The sequence below is a fragment of the Pteropus medius genome, unplaced genomic scaffold (assembly GCF_902729225.1).
Source record: "Pteropus medius unplaced genomic scaffold, Ma_sr-lr_union100, whole genome shotgun sequence".
Taxonomy (NCBI): domain Eukaryota; kingdom Metazoa; phylum Chordata; class Mammalia; order Chiroptera; family Pteropodidae; genus Pteropus; species Pteropus medius.
Window position 1 is genome coordinate 916,528 of NW_024348527.1, and position 19,955 is coordinate 936,482.

Consider the following 19,955-nt stretch of genomic DNA (forward strand, 5'->3'; position numbering starts at 1 on the left):
GAAGAAACATGTGAATCCATATATTCATTGTAGCATTATTTACGATAGCCAATATAGAGGCATCCTAGGTGTCCATTGATGGATGAATGGATAAAGAACAGATGGTACATACATATATACAATGGAATATTACTCAGCCATAAAAAGGAATGAAATCTTGCCATCTGCAGCAACATGGATGGGCCTAGAGGGTATTTTGCTGGGTGAAGCAAGTCAGGGCAGAGAAAGACAAATGCCACGTTTGGAATCTAAAGAATAGGATAAACAAACAAACAAGAGAAAGAAGCTCATAGATACAGAGAGCATTTTGATGGCTGTCATATTGGATATTGGGGAGATGGGTAAAGAGAGGAGCGGATTAAGAGGTACAAATTGGTGGTTACGAAATAGTAATGGGGACCTACAGTATAGCATGGAGAATATAGTCAGTAGAATTGTAGTAACTATGTATGCTGTCAAATGGGTACTGTATTTTTCAGAGTGATCACTTCATAAGTTATATAAATGTCTAATCACTGTGTTGTATACCTATGATTAGATAGTTTGATAATATTGTAGTAGATAATGTCTAATTAGACATTACATAATATTGTATGTCAATTATAAAAAAGTAAAGTTCAAAGTTGTAATAAAAAAATCATATACATGAATACGATTACTAATTTAATTAGAAAAGGCTAAGATTTGGGAAGCTGTTAAGCTCACAGTGTCAGAATCAAGTTTTCCAAAATTCTAATTCTGACTTCATCTTTTTTCATTGACAAATTTTTTTCATTGTTAGCAGTTTTCCTTTAAGTGACAGATTCGCTTTGCTCATTTTCGAGAAAATGACTGCCAAACACTCATTTGAATATGAGAGTATGTTTCAGTTGTTCTTTCAATTAAATTTTCCATGGAAAAATCAGCTAGTTCAGCCCACAACTCAAACAACTACACAAGTGCTTTCCCTAGAAACAATGATCTTGCTTCAGCATACAGAAGTGGTTTGTATACATTTCCCATTTTGTCAATTAGAATGTTAAAAAGGCGTTCACACAATAGTCAAGATTGAATAAAATTAATGCTACATTGAAGACATTCTTAAGTAAAAATGGCTTTTTATCCCCTGAGAGTATGAAGAATACAACTACAGGCATACCTTGGACATATTGTGGTTTTGGTTCCAGACCACCACAACGAATAGTTGTAATCTTTTTCTGGTGGAGGGTCTTGCCTTCAGTGTGTAAAAAGTGCAACATCTTTGAAGCACAATAAAGCAAAGCGCAATAAAACAAGGACTACTATGTACATTACAGTAGCAATTTTGCCCACCATCAGCGCAAATGTCATCACAGAGAAAAAAGCAAAACAGTCTTCATATAATTGTTAAAATAGTCCTCATGTTCTTCCTAATAGGAGAGCAGGAATCTTAAGGGTCTACACACTACATTTTTAAAACCACTGACCTAAAGGATCCTTAAGGTCTCTACAGCTCTAAAATGTCTATAATTATGTAAACTGTCTACATCTTTCATTTGTACAACTCTACAAAACATTCTTTCCCTTTTAAGTAATACACCTTACATTTAACAAATATATCAATGTCTTACACATCTTATATTCAACTGATCCTGAGGACAAATTCATGAGGTTATGAAGCAGGATCTATTTCTTCTTTCCTAAAAAAACCTTGTTTTTATTCAGATTTTCCCACCCTCCAACTTTTCCAAGCAGCAATGTACTTCGTTGGGGTGCGGGTAAATCACCAGTCTAACTCTACCTTTAGGGTCCCACTACACTTGTTAATGTACTGGTGTAAGCATCTACATATAACACAATTCTAACCAATGAGATATAAGGAGTGTTTTCAGGGTGGATCTGTGGAACTCCTGAGAAAGTTTTTCGTTACTGATAAAAAGGGACACAAATAAACAGTTCCTATTCTTCTTCTACTGGACATTATGACATCTGCGTGTGACCCCTGGAACTGCACCAGCCATCTTGAAAGTATGAGGGACACAAATCTGAAAGAGTAAGCCAGCAGGCAGAGTATGACAGAGCAGAAAGTGGAAAGATCCTGTGTCATTATTTGGATGAATTAATCAACCTCGGAGATACTCTATTTCCAAACTTCTTGGTATGTGAGCTAAAATTTTTCTTTATTGTTAAGACAGTTGAATTAGTGTTTTCTGCCACTTGCAACAGAAAACAACTTATCTGATATGAACAGATACTATTATGCTTATCTTTCACATATAGAAATGCTTTACTACATCAGATTATGAGATTATGGAAAGAGAACAACCTCTCCTCTTTGAGCAAAGCCCTGTAGGGCTCAAAATACAGAATAAATTAAACGATTTTTCACTAGCGTCCCACTCTTAACACCATTCCCTCCCAAGGTCTAACATCTCCTTCAGTATTTCATTAATATCATATATACTGTAAGAAATTTGCGAAGCAAATCATCCAGTTCTCGTAACATGTAGAGTGTTATTTGACTTAATTATAGGACAATACAAATGCCAACAGAATTTCTTACACTCCTATTTTAGTACTCCCTGTCATAAAACCAATTCCATTAACCTGACTAGCACTTGCTCATAAGTGGTGGTTAAGTCTCTCTACAAGTTAATAAGTAAATCTAATGTTTATATAAGATGCATTAAAAAATAAGTTAAAATTTGATTAAGCAAAAGCCTGTTTTTTTATAATATTTGCCTTGGGTTGTCTTTGGTTAGCAAAAAGCAAGGGATTAGAAATTGCCATTTCAATAGGGTAGCAGGTATCATCGCAAACTACTCTTTTGGTTAAAGGCAAGCGGACGCTGCTAAAGGGACAAAAGGGCAGTTGGACTTGGACAGATTATGAAGGTAAATAAATTGAAGCATTGATGCATAAAATGAGAGTCTGGTTTGTTAAAACGAAAGGAGTCTATGTATCAGAGATCACACTAAAGATGTCTCTCCAAAAAAAAAAATTAATTGCCAATTTAATTACAAGTCTTCATTACAAAGATTTGTTTTTTAAAAACAAATCTTTGTAATGAAGATTTAGTTAAGTGGCTGGGCGGTTCATTTATAATGTTAATTAGAAGGAATATATTTTCAAAACTTACTTCTGTCCCATAGTTGCTCTTGTCAGAAGGGGTAATATGATGAAATAATTACATTTTAAAAAGAAAATCATTAGAGGATAGGACCAAATCAGACAACCAACTGGAAATCAATAGAGCATTAATTCCATACTCACTGCACTAGATAGAAAAAAATATTAAGACTGTCTCATAGGTACTCTTATACACTACTGATAGGAGTATAATTGGCAAAAACATTCTGGAAAGTAATTTGGCAATAACAGATCCTTATCGTTCAGAAGCTTAAAGTTCGGCTATTCAAATACCACCTGGAAAAGCCATAATGTATAACTGTTTGTGATCCTGCAGAGGAATACATTTGAATTGCACAAGCTACAAGGCTGGCATAAAGGCAATAATGTCATTTAGCTAGTGAGGAAACAGGAGGAGAAGGTAAAGTGGGAGGGGTACAAAAATGGATGGAAAACTCTCATTCCATATGAACTTAAAAGTTTGTTTCTTATAAAAGGAGATGGGAGCTGTAATAGTATTACCTCAAAGTGTGAAAAATCGATTAGCAATTAATGGGTAGAAGGTTCTGGAATATCACTAAGGGAGAGAAAGCAAGGGACAGCACCAGGCAAAGATAGTCATTTAAATGTAAGCCTCATAGACAGCTGTGTGGTAGGAGCTGGGGAAGGGATTGAGGAGGAAGAGCAGAAGGTCACATTTCAGATGCATTCCAAAACTGTCTTAGGGAAGGGGAAGTGTCAGTGAATTTAGAGTATGTTATACCCTTTTTCTAGCTAGGAAGAGGCAAGGGGGCAGGTATTAATGGAGGGCAGGCTCCATCTTCTGTCCTGGGGAGAAATGTAGGAAAACACATTGTTCACAAAATTATAATTTAGGCCCTTGAGGATGAATGACCTGGAAAATTATAGTAAACTTATTAAAGGATGGTCCAGTGGTAAGCCTGTCTTTAGAGTCACCAGTCACAGGAAGAAGCAGTAAGAATTATTCAACTTTTCAATGTGACTTTTTCTGTATTTTTCTGTATTATCTGTCACGTATGAAATAGAGACTGAGGAAATTCACATGAGCAGGTTCTAGAGCAGTCATTTATTAATTGTGTCACCTTGGACAAGTTATTTAATTACCCTGAGGGCCTCAAAGTCCTTGTACGTAAAAATGAGAATAGTATTATCTACCTAATAGGATATAACATAGTAACCACTAAAAAAAAACTTAGCTATTGTAATTTATCTGCTGATATAGCCTTTCTAAATGTCAGGGTCTATTGCCCCTACCAAATACTTTAAAAATACTGATGGCTTTTAACCCACTAATTCCCCATGAAGGAGGCAGTACCAATAAAATAATACAAGATATGGAATAAAAATTGTTAATGGCAGTATTTCTTACAATGGCTTGAAAACTTGAAATTTAAAAATATATTTTTCTCTAAAAGCTAACAGGTAAATTAATTGTGGAGTGTATAAATATAAATTATTTGCAATCATTTAAATATTTTTAAACTAATCATAGGAAAACGATTCATAAGTGAAAACATGAAGATATAAAATTGTATATAGAATGATCCCAACTTTTCTAATTTTAACCAATTTACTATTCAAAGAAAAATTAGATACATAAGAAGGAATATCATCAAAACAGTAATAGAGATGGTTTCTGTGTTTTTAGTAGAACTGTGGACAGATTTTTATTTTCTTCTTTATAATTTTCTATATTTTTCAAGTTTCCAACACTGAACATGTATTACTTTTGTTTGCAGACAAAATCAACATGGATATTAGTTGAATGAATGAACAAATATACAGTTCTTGCCTTCCAAGAGTCTATAATCAATAGCGAGAATAGATAAAATCCCATGAAACAAATGCATTTAGATACTAGACAGAAAGAGGCTAAATATTGCAAATGTTCAAAGAAGGGTAAAAAAAACTTCCACAGAAAGACTATCTATTTTCACTAGTATATAAACTCCATGAAAGCAGACACCCTGTCTATCTTATTCAGTTTTATCCATGGTGTCTAGCACAAAATGACTTTGTGGACAGTACATATCCATGAAGGTGAAAACAGAAAAACATAAATAAAATTCTTAAGTCTTTATGAATTGCTGAATAAATTTCTGCTGAATAAACGTAAACATTATGTTGAAACTGAGCAAAGATTTGAATCTACACCATCCTAATCAAGATAGCCAAAATATGTATGCAGTGCTCAAGAGATTATAGGAAAGCTCACCTAGGCTAGAATAGAGGGAGTATATTGTAAAATATAATGAAAGATAAGGTTACTTGAAGGGAAAGATGATGATAGGTCTTGAAAATAAGGCAGAGATTTTGAGAGTTAATGCAATAACAAAGGGCGAGTCAATAAACAGTTTGTAATGGCAAAAATGAAATCTAAAATTTATTGAGCATTTACTATGTGCCAAGTGCTACTCAAAATGCTTTCCATAACTTCTCTCATTTTATTCTCAAAACAATCTGTGATATATGTACCAATGGCCCCATCTTGCCAATGAGAAAATTAAGTGTGAGGTTACTGCTTGGATGAAAGTCACACATCTACCAGTCAGATTTCAGATCTAACTCCAGAGGCTAGGCTCTTTAAGAGTCTGTATGAAATCTCTACAAAGCCCACGAAACATGTCTGAGGAGAGATACCAGAAAGCAGTGAGATTCCACAACATCACAGATGTATGTTTATTCTGTGGTCTTCGACTAGAATCAGAAGCATCAGTACAAATTCATGGGTTTTTTTCCCCTCTTTAATTCCCGTCCCCCACTTCCACCCCTGACCTACGGATGTTGCCGACTCCCCTTAAGAACTGGATCTCTGAAGGCAGGGCATCCCCTCCCTCACACCCTCACACTCATGGCATGCCCACGGGGCCCGGCACCCCCAGCACACTTGGGGGGCCTGGCGCACCCGAGGCTTGGTGCAACCAGGGTATGGTCTGTGGCTCCACCTGGGGCACGAACCCAGGATCTTCTGCATGTAAAGCAGACATGTTAACAACTACACTATGGACCCACCCAGAAATTCATGTTTTTAATATATACATATACAAAGAGAGATTGTAAGAGTTAGATATAGAAGTGGGTATGTATCTGTGTATATATACATAGATTTCTTAGCTTTGTCTGCTGAGAAGGACTAAAAGCAATGACACCCCAGCAGTATGCCAAGCACCCAGATCTTGAGCTCTAAATACCATTCCAGGGTCAGAGAAGGAAAAATAGAAATAGAGCCTGGAACTTAGGGACGCTCAAAAAATAATGGAGACACATTGAAAGGACACAGGAGCCAACTCGAAGGGGCTCCTACTGGCCAAATCTGTGGTAATTTCGGCAAAAATTAATTGTAAAAATGGCATAATTCATTATAACTCATAAAACAAATATACTAAATCCATACTTCTATAAATAAATAAGTGAATTAATTTATTTATTAATTAATAGCAGAAAAGATAAAATTCTTTGCTACATTAAAATTCTATTAAAATGCAGAATATGTTGAAAACTAAAAATCACCACTTGGCAAATGTCACAGTAATGATTATACAGGAAAGAATTCTCAATGGAGGCTAAAATTAGTGGGCAAATGTATGAGACAGAGTATTTACATTGTCCCATAATACTGTCCCCACATAGTCTCACAAGATCTGTTCACTTTGTAATTACAAAGGTAAAAAATAGTGACTTTACAGTGGATAAACCTGGCAGACACAACCTTAGCCATATTATCATGATTAACTCAAGGTAAAGAGTCTCATGTGTTTGTACTTTCAGACATTAAAAGCCAAATAACACAAGAGAAAAATGTTACACACTCTTACACAGTAAGAAGACAGATATATATATATATATATATACATATATATATGTATATATATATATATACAAGACTATATATAGATATTTGAGTGAATAGAATTGGATGCAATGGGTAAATAAATTGATAAAAACAAAAACAACAAAAATGAATTGGGCATCTTAAGCAAAGTGTGCCACCATATATACATACCCTGTTATATCACAATAGACACATGCCTGAAAAGTTCAGTATATTAAAATTATTATGGAAACTGACTAAAATAATAAGGGAAATCTTTCCTCAAAATAATCATCTACAACAAATTATAGTTGTTTTATAAATCTAACTTTTTATACATGTGATTGTATAAGATCACATGCAACAAGCAACTGCTTCTAGATTGCTTTTAAATGATCTTTCTATATATACATATATAGAGATCAAACTCTGATCTTTTCATTCTAAGCCCAAAGTTGTTTCATTATACCATGCTACTTCTCCTAACATCAGCAGGAAGAGATGTAATCCCCATTTTATCATTTCTATTTCACCTCCTGTGTCTTCCCCTCCCCTATCTCCAAAAAGAAGCAGAGATCCAAATCCTCTGAACAGCAAATAAATCTCTACAGAGCACATACAAAGGAGACAGTATAGGACAGTCATTAAGGGTAAAGAAACTGGAGTCACACTGCCTGGATTCAAATTTCCAGCTTCACAACTTACTACCTTTGTGATTTTCAGCAAGTTACTTTATCTCTATGATCTGTAGTTTCTTGATCTATGCAGTGGGGATAATGTTAAAATTAAATATGATCATGTATATCACCACATTAGCACAATGCCTGGCACACAGTAGACACTCAAAAATATAAGTTATGATAACAATATTGACAAATATTTCCTATGGAGCAGTACTTCAAATGCCATAGAGGAAAAACTTCCATGACCAAAAACCACTCTACTACCCTTAATGAGTTGTCGCCTCTGGTCACAAGGGAAATAGCACATTTAAATTAGAGAAACCTATCCACTCTACTGCACACACACATACACACAAAAGAAACTTGCTAATATTTGTACAGTAGTAGTAGTAATAGTATAATTTTATATACCATATCCATAAAGTAAGAGTGCATATCTTACTGACAGTGAGTCAGTACAGGTATAAACACCTTTACATAAATATAAATTATTTCCATTACAAGAAATGACTTTTCCAGACTAATGTTGTTTTTTTCTCTTACTACTAACCTTTCGGCATAAGAGTTACTTTATTCCACCTAACACACTCGACTTAAAAAATTCTTCCACATATTTGTGACATCCCAATTTGGCATGATTTTGGAGATAAAGAAATCACTTAACTATGAAAAATTAAAGCACTTTAAGTAACAGTGTTCTTCCTGATATAAAATTCTCAATGCTAGATTACTTTAGTGAACAACCAGCCCCACTGCCATCCGATTTACCCTGGAGAAGGTCACCAATATCCCCAGCATGAGTATGAAGCATAGATACCATTTATATCTTTGAGATGACTGAAATATTCATCTAACTAGGATATTGATGTGTGAAGCAGAAAAAAAAAAACAAAAAACAAATCCTTGGTTTTATTAGAGGCACAAATCCTGGGAAAGAAATGAGATATAAAATGTTCTTTAAAATTATATAGGAGAAAAAAGAAAAAATATTCATAGTGTCTTCTGTAATTTCTTCATGAACTTAATCTTTAAAGGTTCCAAGAAAATAAGCTTGCTCTCAAGTTTTGTCAATCATAAAAAGAAATCACATTTTAATATAAATTGATTTACTATAAATTGATGTATAGTATTCCTATACATACCTGTATGATCGGTATCTGTTACACATTTATTAATAGCAATATCAAAAGAAAAAAATTAGAAAATTTTAATTAAATATCCACAAAACCTTTGCCCCGGGCCAAATGCCGTAAGAGGTAAGCATCTAGATGTTTTTAAAAGTAATTATTTTCAAAAACACAATTGTAGTTTTATCCAAGGGTCTGTAGCACTACTGAGTCACTAAACCTTACCCTATTAAGGTGCTCTAAATCAAAAAAGCAATTTTAAATCATCCACCTACTTTGATGGAGGAAAAATTATGGCAAATGCATATTTGATATGCATTTTTCAGCTGATTTGCTATCATAATTATGCTGTGCTTACAGTAATATGATAGTTTTCATGCCTTGAGTACACACTTTCTGGAGGATAGGGGGAGGGCAATGTAATCTGTGGCATGTTGAGTGTATAGAGAAGCTAGACAGCTAACTTAAAAGTGGACCGAGATAAGCTATAACATAGCAGCTGCATATAAAGAATTGAGAGTCACTCAATCATGTGAAGACCTATGCCGATTTCATATTAAAGTGTTTTTAAAACTACCCATTATGATTACTCAAATATAACTTTGAAATAATTTGTCACATACTTAATTTTTAGAGCTTAAGTGAAATTAAGGATGATTGGCTTTAGGCTGGAGAACATTTTCTCTAACAAATCATTCATTCCTTTACATCTGCCTCTCATCCCCAGAAAGATAGTGGCTGAGATTACCCAGATATCCTTCTAGAAGTTATGTTAGAGTTTTAATTCTACATTTCTAAAACTGAGCGGAACTTTTTACTCTGTCATTTCACATATGCACCCTTCTCACTCTCCTTTAAACCAGAACATCCATTCTCCTTCGAAAGAGAAAGCTCTTTTCCTTTAAAACAGGTCATGGGAAATTTCTCAATTTGTTCAAGTTAAAACAAAAGTAAACAACAAACAAACCCGAAAACTTAAAAAAAAAAAAGACACAGAAGACCCAAAGCCTGAGGCTATCCATCTTTATCTCATTCTTCTTGGAATGTTACCTGAGCATTTGCAACAAAGATGACAAAAGGGGAACATAGCCTCTACGGAGGTTTTACTGACCAGAGGTAAAGGTAGGTTCAAACTGCTTAAGGAAAGGGCAAAAAGGAAGAACTTCATGGGTGCCCTTAACACTTTGATGGATGCTCGATTTAAAAAAGCCAAAATATTAAACTATAGACAAAGTTTAAAGAGTGCGTGTGTTGGGTACAATAAGTGAAAAGGTTAGCCGGCAGGCAGAGAAACACTCAAAGGCGGAGGGTGGGGAGGAAGATTTAAATTCCCACCAGAGCCTAGTAATCTGCGTCCCCATCCCAGGCTCTACTCTTGCACCCGGAACAGCTAGCTACAGGAAAGCAAGCAGCCCTATTTTTAAACATTTAAACCTTTCCCTTGGACTTCAGAAGGCTTGAGTTACGAGCGTTGAAAATAATGTTTCTTCCTAAACAAGTGAAGTCATATTTGAATTCCCAAGCCAAGGCGAAGGAGAAAGGAAGGAAAAGAGACAAAAAGTGATTTCAGTGTGAGAGTGAGGTGATGGGGTGGGGTGGGGTAGAAAGACTTCACCGCAGCCTCTGCAGGCTGCCACCGAACTCTCAGGGCCAGTAAGAACAAGCCGGCAGCCAGGCCAACTCCACGCAGTTTCATTCTTCTCCGGCTCCCACAGCTCCTTCAGCACCCACACGAAATCCCTGGCTGGCTCTGCCCAAGTGACATAATCTTGAGGGTTTATTGGGCGAGAACTAGAGCCAGAGAGGGACAGCGAGAGTGCCCCAATTGTGCCGGTCGGCTTGGGTGAGGAGAAAGAAGCTTTTTAAGAGTGGAGAAAAAATGCGGCGGCGGCGGCAGCAGCAGCAGCAGCAGCAGCAGCAGCAGCAGCAGCAGCAGTAGCAGCTATTTTTCCCTCCCCCCTTCCCACCCCAAAGGCTGTCTCGCAGAAGCACTTTTCCCTTCTGTCCGAACTTGCAAAATTTTTCCTCACGCAAGTCCCACAGATCTACTTTCCACCCTCTCTTCAGCCGCACCGCCTCCTTCCCAACAGCACTGGAGAATTTGAGGATCACTCCGCCACAATTTTAGCTTGCACAAGCAACCTGTGAGGGAGTGACACTCAGTTGTTTGAAGGAGTGAAACGTCCAGACCAGTTGACTGAGCACCGTGAGTCAAACTGGGAAACTTTTCCATTCGTTCACTTGCACCTTCCATTGATACTACTCTTCCTTGTCCAGTCCTGCTCTCATTGGTGTAAACACTAAAGCCAATTACAAATAGATCTGAGCTGGGACTATTTTTTTAGCGGATGGATCTCAGGGGAACGGGTCTTTATTGTTAATGATTAGAAAAAATTTTGGTCACTACTCCTTGGGCTGTTGCTAGTGTTCTTTGCCTGTCACCTGCTCACAGGACAGAGTTTCTATATACAACAGAATATGTGAAAATATTAGAAATATATAAATATATTTATATAATTAAATATATGTTTATAACCAAAAGATTAAGAAAATGAATGGACATATCTGTGTTAAGATTATACGGGAGCATTCAGTAGATATCAGTAATTATTATATGGTTGAATGTTATTGTAATCATATTTTTATTTAGTTGCATTGAATGTCACATTAATATTTACCTCTTATATTGAACTAACATAAGTTACTCTCGTTGCAGTTGTGTTTCAGAGGGATTTAGGACAGAGAATTAAATAACTTATGTGCAGTTTTCTTTAAAAGTAACACAAAAACCTAACTGGAAATGTTTATATGGAGTTAATGGCAGTTGAATATATGTCTCCCAAATAAAATAGACTTGAACATTACTTTGATAATTCTGATCTATAGATTTTTTTTTAAGTACCAAGAGACCCAGAAAATACTTCATGTGGACTCCTTGGAGGATCTTTCAGGGATTTACTGAAGAATTCTTCAGAATATTTCTGTTATCTCAGACCCTAGAATTTACTAGAGTCCTTCAAGGCTTTGGACCTATTTCACTGAGCCCTACTCATCTTTGAGTTCTACTCAGTTTAGAGCAGATTACAATCCTATAAACCACCATCACCGCCACCACCATCAGAGCTTAATATACATACAATCAGTAGATTAAGTTTCGTATGCATTCGGGCAAGCATGCAAAGTCATTTTGGGGCCTATTTGTCTATCTAGCAATCGTTCTATATATAACAAGTTAACAATGGTTTATGGAAGCGCATGATACATACTTGCTTTTATCTATGTATAGGTCTCTATGGGCCTGTGCATGAGGCTGTGGGGGTGCGTGGAAATGTTGTGTGTAGAGGTGTCTAACAGAGAGAAAGACAGCCCGCTGCCCAAGGTAGAAGGGATGATTGACAGCAGACAGCCCCGCCCCCTTCCCCTCCATTCCTTCCTCTCCTGGTGCATGGAATTGTCTTTTGAGTGCAGCAAGTTGTAGCGGCTCCGCTGAGCGTGTTTCCCTTTGGGGCACTTCTTATCTAGGAGCTGAGTTTAGTTTCTTCCGAAGTGAGCCACTTCGCTCCCTACTCTGTCCTCCTGAGTAAGGAAGCAGCGTTCAAGCATCAGCGGAGCCCGGATGAGCCTGGGCCTCGGAGCCGCTTAGCAGTCTCCCGGGACTCAGCTCCGGAGCAGCCACAAGCATGCACCCTAGGTGAGCTGTTGCTGCCCCGACCTCCCCATCTCTTTCCTACTTTGGGCTATTTTACCGGACCGAAACTTTACATATTTGTATTTCTGTCATTGCAGGGAAAGTGGGGGCAGGCAGCAAAAAGGAGTCGGGGTCCATGGACAGACACAGGACCCCGGAGCCTAGTGAGCCCATGTTACTCACCCTCCCTCCCGTTTCAGGTTGTGGCTGCTCGTTGTTACGTTGTGCCTGACCGAGAAACTTGCAGGAGCGGTGAGTCTCTTCTCCCGACCACTTTCCCTCCTCCACCATTGACCCCCACCCATCCCACCTCTTGTGTTTGTGTTAGGGGAGTTACAGAAGGTTGCCCCAAAAAACGTAGGTCACATCACTCTCATTTCTAGTGGGAGTTATTGAGGTTCTCAGGAATAGCAGTGTCAGGCTAATGCCTTTGGAATTTGGACTTATTTATGTCCCCGAACTTTGTAAAGGGGACATAAATGTGAACCTTTCACAGATGACTTAAGATGATTAACATCTGATGCCTTTATCTACATCGATCTACAAGGCAGAAGAAATGTAATTTTCCTGGGTCTATAAGAACTTGGATTGGCACACAAGTTTGAGAGTGGGAGGAGAGCACAAGGAGTGGGACTTGAAAGTACCAGGTGACAACGTCTGGATTCTTGAACTATCTGAACTAAACTGATACCACTAGATGTTGTTCAGTTTCGGCCTGATGATTTCTTTTACTGATTATCTGTCATCAGACAATTAAAAGTTAAAGTGGTTAGAATAGAAAAAAAAATTAAAGTTAACCTTTCAGAGGCTGTTTATATATCACTCATAAAATCACTAAGGATTGCAGGCAAAGGAATTTCTATAGACATTTGGTCAAGGAAAGTTTAATAGATTCCAGAAAATAGAGAGACCTCTAACGGAATCACTGGGATAATTTACCAAAAGTGGAGTGATCCTAATAATCAGAGATGCTGCAGTTTTCCAGTCTCACTAGCTACTCATGCTGGCAGAAATAAAGTTAACTGTTGAGTTCAATTATGAAGTTCTTCAACTATTGAGTACATTTTCACTGCTCCATTTAAAGAAAAAAAACCACAACTCTTAATAATAGCCGAAGTCATGCACTTTATAGATGACAAATGAATATATATTCTAAATATTTACCTTGTGAGTTTTGACAATTCTAATTAGCTCTATTTTTAATACTTTAAATATTTAAAATCCTATTTATAGAGCCATACTTAATTCAACCCAATAAAATTACCTAATATCTTTATGGAAAAAAAAATAGATTACTTTTTCCTGGCTTATGTCTTCAAGAAAATATCAGAATGAAGTGAAATGATTTCTCTTATGAAAAGAGGATGATACTAGAAAACTTGAATTTTAACATCTTGTGACCTCTCAATTCAGAACATCAGCTCTTATGTAAGTAAAGTCTAGACTTTGTAAGCAGAAGTATTGATTTGGGGTTCTGAACATTTCTCCATCTGATTCCTCCAATATACAAGTTTAGTTCTGTTGTTACCTTGAGGTTCGATACTACATTTATTGAAAATGCCAGATTTTGATTAGTTAACATTTTATCAAGGAACTTTGCCACTTGCAAAAATGTCATGCTTGGGCAGAACACCCTTCAGAAAAACCTTTATTTTCAGACTCTGACTTATCATATTCAGTATACTTTTGGGAAAAGCATTAACAGATCATTCTATATAGCTAGAGACCCCATACGCTGCATTCTATCATTTGATATCCTTAAAAGTCACTAGAAGATGATGCCTTCAATACTTAGAAGTATTGAAGTGTTTTTTCCCAAATCGAGCAGTGCTTTGGTGAGCTTCTTTATTCATTGTTATATAATATCACCTGCTATGTCAATGTGATTGACTCTGGTAAAACTAAAATAAACCTTGAGATTCATACTTTTTTTTGCCTTATTTAAGCCCAGAGCTTCTTCCTTTGCTTGTTGTTTACTTATGCATAATGTCTTTGATGTCGTAAAGCTTTTTTTTTTTTAATTTTGGAAAAATAGCAAAGAGAAAGAGGAGAGTCACAGGCAACTCTCCAAAAGAAGACTTTTCTGAGGGGAAGTTTTGTTTGTTTGTTTGTTTGTTTGTTTCCCTTTGTACTCTTTGTAATGGATTCTCATCTATATTGGCTGATTCTTATTTTCTCATCTCAATTCCAGTTTATCCTCTGGGATTGTAATGTTTTTTCACCTTTCAGATGATTTTAGACATTTGAATTCTCTGTACCTCATTTGACTAATATTAATGAAAAAGAACTGTTATAAATAGATTGACAGAAAATATGTTATGCTTCATTATGAGAAAGTCTCTTCACTGTGAGAATTAAGTTGCCTATAGTGGAATGTTGGTGAGAGTTTAATATAGAGTCATTTAGGTGCTTTTGAGTTTTTCCTTTGTCAGAATTCATAAAGCAGTGCTATTTAGCAAAGGGATGGAAAGCTAAAATTTAAAACCCAGGATTACAAATAAGTTTCCATTCATTTTTTTTAAAGGAGTGATGATCTTCATTCAGGTGAAATGTTTGCACAATTTATCTGAATGAGATAGAGCCTAGGATTTCAGAATATCTATAATTGTTTCTGGTTATTAAGTGCCTAAGAGACAGCACACAAAAATTTATCTAAATATAGTCTAACTCTCTAGGAATTTACTTTCTCAGACAGTGGTGATCATTGTGTTCCTTAAAAGATAGGATACTTAATGATAAATTATTATCTGCATGTACCAGCATTGTGTTAGAGAAAAGACTAGAAAGATCCATATCTCACTATAGGCCAGCATGCCTAGGAGTTAAAATGCGTCCCAAAGTAGTCAGGGTCCTTATGATTTCTTCCCAACTTGCCCCAAATCTGCTTTCATGAAAGGCTCTAATAAACCAAGTATATTTAAAAGTCAAAGTCTAATGGGAGAGTTTATATATGTGGAAAAAGGGTAAAGGGGAGAAAACATGTATCTATTGTTCCTTTTGCAAAGAGCATAGGTAAAATGCTTTTAGCCACCACATTCAAATCAAGTGCAAATTGAAATACAAACTTCTTTCCCTAAAGTTGTAAGTTGCCCAGGTCTGTTCTTCCCACTGTGATTTTCATTCATAATCACAGTCATCAAAGTATGAACTAAGTGGTAAAGTTTCCCAGAGATAGAGAAAATCCCTTACTACTCTAAGGATCAAGAGGAATATTTGACTTGTTTGGGGCTGTGTCTCTACAATTTTTTTTTCTTTTTTAAAATAACTTTATTGAGATGTAATTTACATATCATGAATTTACCTATTTTATGTATAAAATTCAGTGATTTTTAGTAAGTTTACCAAACTGTACAACTATAATGATATCCAGTTTTAGAACATTGTCAGCACCCCAATAAGAACCTTCATATCCATTTGCAGTTAATCCCCATTCCCACCCACAACCCCAGGCAAATATGAATCTACTTTTCTATCTCTGTAGGTTTGTCTTTTCTGGACATTTCATATAAATAGAATTGTATAATATGTAACCTTTCGTGTTTGACATCTTTCACTTAGCATACTGTTTTTGCAATTTATTCATATTTTAGCATGTATTAGTATTTTACTCTTTTTTAGTATTGGCATTCCATTATGGATATATCCCATTTTATTTATGCATTCACCAATTAATGGACATTTGAGTGCTTACACTTTTTGGCTATTATGAATAATGCTGCTACAAACATTAAAGTATAAATCTTTGTATTGACATATATTTTATTTCTCTTGAATAGATATTTAGGAATAGAATTACTGGGTCTTTTGAAAAATTTGTGTTTAACTTTTTAAGAAATTGCAAAACTGTTTTTCAAACTGGCTGTAGTACTTCACATTTCCACCAGCAAAATGTCTGAGAATTCCTGTTTTTTACATCCTTGTCAACACTTGCTATTGTCTATTTTTGATCATAGCCATCTTGATGGATGTGAAATGGTATCTCGTTATGGTTTTAATTTGCATTTCCCTAATGACTAATGGTGTTAAGCATCTTTTCAAGGGCTTATTAGCCGCTTTTATATTTTCTTTGGAAAAATGTCCATTCAAATCTTTTGCCCATTTTAAAATTGGCTCATCTTATTATTGCATTGTAAGAGTTCTTTGTATATTCTGAATACAAATGTTTGGCCATATATGTGCTTTGCAAATATTTTCCCCCAGTCTGTGACCGATCTTTTCATTTTTTTAAATATAAATTCTTAAAGTAGTCTTCTGCTTTGCATGTTAGCAAATATCCTGTATTAGCTAGCAAAGAATACTTACAATATACATAGAATATATAGCAGGATGAATGAGGATACAGATACAGATGTATAAGTACATCATCAAGTGAATTATCAAATGACTACATAAATTGATAATACATAGGTGATAATGTAGTTGCATTATTGACAGGTCAAATACAAACATTTTAAGGCCATAGAAGAGGGGAAAATAGATCAAATTATTTATCGTGTTAGTAAGGAAGCAGATATATTACTATATCACAAATTTGTTTTCTTATATATTTTTATGATTATATTTCAATATAATTGGTTTCTGTTGCAATCACATGTATTTTATTGAATACATTTAAAAATATTATTCTGAAAAGGAGTTCATAGGCTTCACTAGACTGCCAAACTAATCCACAGCCAAAAAAAAAAAAAACTAGTTCATGCAATTGGTTTTTACAACAAACAAGTGGTCACTTTCTAAGGCTTAGTCAAGCCTACAAATTCCAACAGTCTTTTAGGTTTTAGGCATTTATTAAGTCTTTAGTGACTATGTCCCCATATTTTATAAGCACATAGTCAAGATCACAGGAGCAAACTATGCTGTTCCCCTCATTACTTCATTAATATAAGAATGAAACAAATTAATTGACATATCAATTATCAGTACACATTGGCTTTTGCTTGCCTGTATTATATGGATAATCCCATAATTTTACCACCCATGCTTGGATTTATACACTTGTCTTATGCTGTATAGATGACAGGATGTACACATATAGAAAGAACAAGAAAAAATTAAGAAAGCAACAAGCTGTATTAAATTATCAACATACTGTATTAAATGTCCTTTTAAGCATGACTAAATGTCCCAGTGAGGCAGATCATAGGGCTCTAACTCATTTTAAAGCCTAACTAAATGTAAATAGAAAACCTGATAAGCATGCCCAAGGGAAAACAATATCAAACAATATCAAAGTCTCCTTTATTATAAAAACGCATTTTAAAAAATGGCTTCATTTTCCTGTGACTCTAACCACCTCTACTGCTTTATCACCAATTTTCTGGTCATTGTTTACTCTTCTTCAACAACTATTTACCTACCCCTTAATTATATTACAATCTGGACTGATTCTATTCCACCAAAGCTACTGTCTTTTAAGTTCCTAATGGCTGCCTAAGGACCAAGCCCAATGGCTTTTTTGCAGTCCCCAATCATCTGACTTCTCTTCTGTAGAGTTTGGTATTTTCCAATCATTCCGAAACCACATTTCCTTTGACTTCCAAGACACTGTGCCTTATTGTTTCTCCTTATACTTCGCGGATATTTTTATTTTATTTATTCAACACCTATTGATTGAGCAGCCACTGTATTCTAAATAATGTGTCAAGCTCTGATGACACAGTGGTGAAGAAACCAGGCACACTCTTTGCTATGTGGAGCTTACACGCCTCATCACCTAAAATGTTAGGTTTTCTCAGCATTTTATCCTTTGCCTTCTTCTTGCCTTGGCAGTTTTACCTATGCCTCCTATACATTGATGACCATCAAATTTATATTTCGAGCCTAGGCATCTCTTTTGAGCTCCAGACCTATATTTCCAATTACCTACTAAGCCCTTCTACCTGTATATCAATAAGTTGATATATACAAAGCTCTTAAAATAGTGCCTAGGGATAAGTATAAGTGCTCAACCAATGACAGCTACTTTTATTTTGTATTGCTCCAAACACAGTATATCCAGAATGAATCTATTTTCTAGTCCTTCCCATGACACTCAACCTGCTGCTATGTTTTCTTATCTTTATTGAATATCGTCACCATCCACCCAATTTCAAGCAAAAAATAACTATAGAATCAGCCACCAGCTCTCATTGTCTCCATCCTTCTCATTAAGTTCTGTTAGTTTTACAAAAAATCTATAGAATCTAGCTTTTCCATTCATATTATGTTGGTTCCAAACCTCATCATCATCATACATTAGTAGCTTCCTAAATAGTTTTTCTATCCCCCGACTCCATTCTAATCTCTACACTGCCATCAGAATTACTTCACTAACAAATTCAATTATATTATCTTTTGATTTAAAACTGTTTTTGGTTTCTTATTTCTTTCAGTATTAAAATACACATTCCTCGGCTTGGCACATTTAAGGATCTTCATTATCTGGTCCCAACTACTTTTCCAGTCTCCTGTCTGTGTGTTGTTTCCTGCCAGTCATCTTCTTCAAACTGATAGTAAACATTATACTTCAGACTGAACTTCTATACTTTCCCAAAGCATTTTATGTTCTTTTACATATCTTAACTTTTGCATACATTGTGCCCTGCATCTGGAATGTCCTTCTCCATATTTTACATCATCTCCTCTACCTAGTGAACTTCTAGTCAGTCTTTACCCAGATAAAAAGTCATTTCCTCTATGAAACAGATGTCTTCAGAAAGAATTCATTCTTCCTTCCCCTGTGCTTCTAAGTTTCTTTGGGCCCCTTTGGTAACACCTACCATGTAGTTGTGAAATTCCTATGCTTATATGTCTATATTACTCTCTTCAACCTTCAACTAACAATGTCCAGGATATCGCCATGCATATAGTAGATGATTGATAGATGACTTTCAAATGAGTAAAGAGATCCACTTCTAATGGCACAACTGTCTTTTCCTGGTCTATCTTAGGAAGTATCAACGTTAACTCTAATAATTGTTTTGATGGAAAAATAACAACTTTGTTAAAAAAAAATTCTCAATTTTGACAACTGATATATGACAAGATGAAGAGGAGGGAGGTGTCAGAGAAAACTCTCTCATTTGTAGATAGCATGTCTAAGAATGGCCATGTTTCTCAATTGACCTCCTCATCTCTTTTTCTCTTTTCCACCACTTTAATACTGACATGATTTCTAGTGCCTTAATTTACAAAGTACTTTCTAAATATTATTTTATTAGTTGCACGAGACTACCCTTTGAAATAAATAGGGAAAATATTCTCAGCTCAGAGAGATTATCTTATTTATCCAAAGTCACAAATCTAGCAAATAGTAGAATTTCAGTTAAAATCCACGATATCGTGCTGTCTCTCTAATTCAGGCTTTTTATCATCTCTTATCTGGAGCCCTACAGCAGACCCTTGTTTCAATCTTCCCCTGCCTCCTACCCCTTTCCTGATATTCATTCTCTCTGCAAGAAAAGGGCTTATCCTAAAACACAAGTATGATCATGCCACTCCAACATTAGCAAAAATTCCCTATACTGGTTATCATCTGGCCCTGCCTACCCATCTGATCC

General features: G+C 35.7%; 2 protein-coding genes across 9 annotated transcripts in view; one reads left to right on the forward strand and one right to left on the reverse strand.

Annotated features, from left to right (window-relative positions):
* Window positions 1-11,006, reverse strand: part of COL4A5 (collagen type IV alpha 5 chain) — a 244,038-nt gene extending 233,032 nt beyond the window's left edge. For 5 of the 8 annotated variants that reach the window (XM_039879704.1, XM_039879703.1, XM_039879702.1 and 2 more), the window contains exon 1: window positions 10,345-11,005. In XM_039879704.1, the coding sequence (XP_039735638.1) occupies window positions 10,345-10,425 (81 nt within the window). In that variant the 5' untranslated portion in view covers window positions 10,426-11,005. Of the gene's footprint in view, window positions 1-10,344 lie in introns of all 8 variants that reach the window. The other 3 variants (XM_039879706.1, XM_039879705.1, XM_039879700.1) reach the window with 1 other exon arrangement.
* A 1,145-nt stretch (window positions 11,007-12,151) lies between these two features.
* Window positions 12,152-19,955, forward strand: part of COL4A6 (collagen type IV alpha 6 chain) — a 303,300-nt gene continuing 295,496 nt past the window's right edge. Inside the window, exons 1-2 of the mRNA XM_039879752.1 lie at window positions 12,152-12,420; window positions 12,618-12,669. Coding sequence (XP_039735686.1) covers window positions 12,410-12,420; window positions 12,618-12,669 — 63 coding nt within the window. The 5' untranslated portion in view covers window positions 12,152-12,409. The remainder of the gene's footprint in view (window positions 12,421-12,617; window positions 12,670-19,955) is intronic.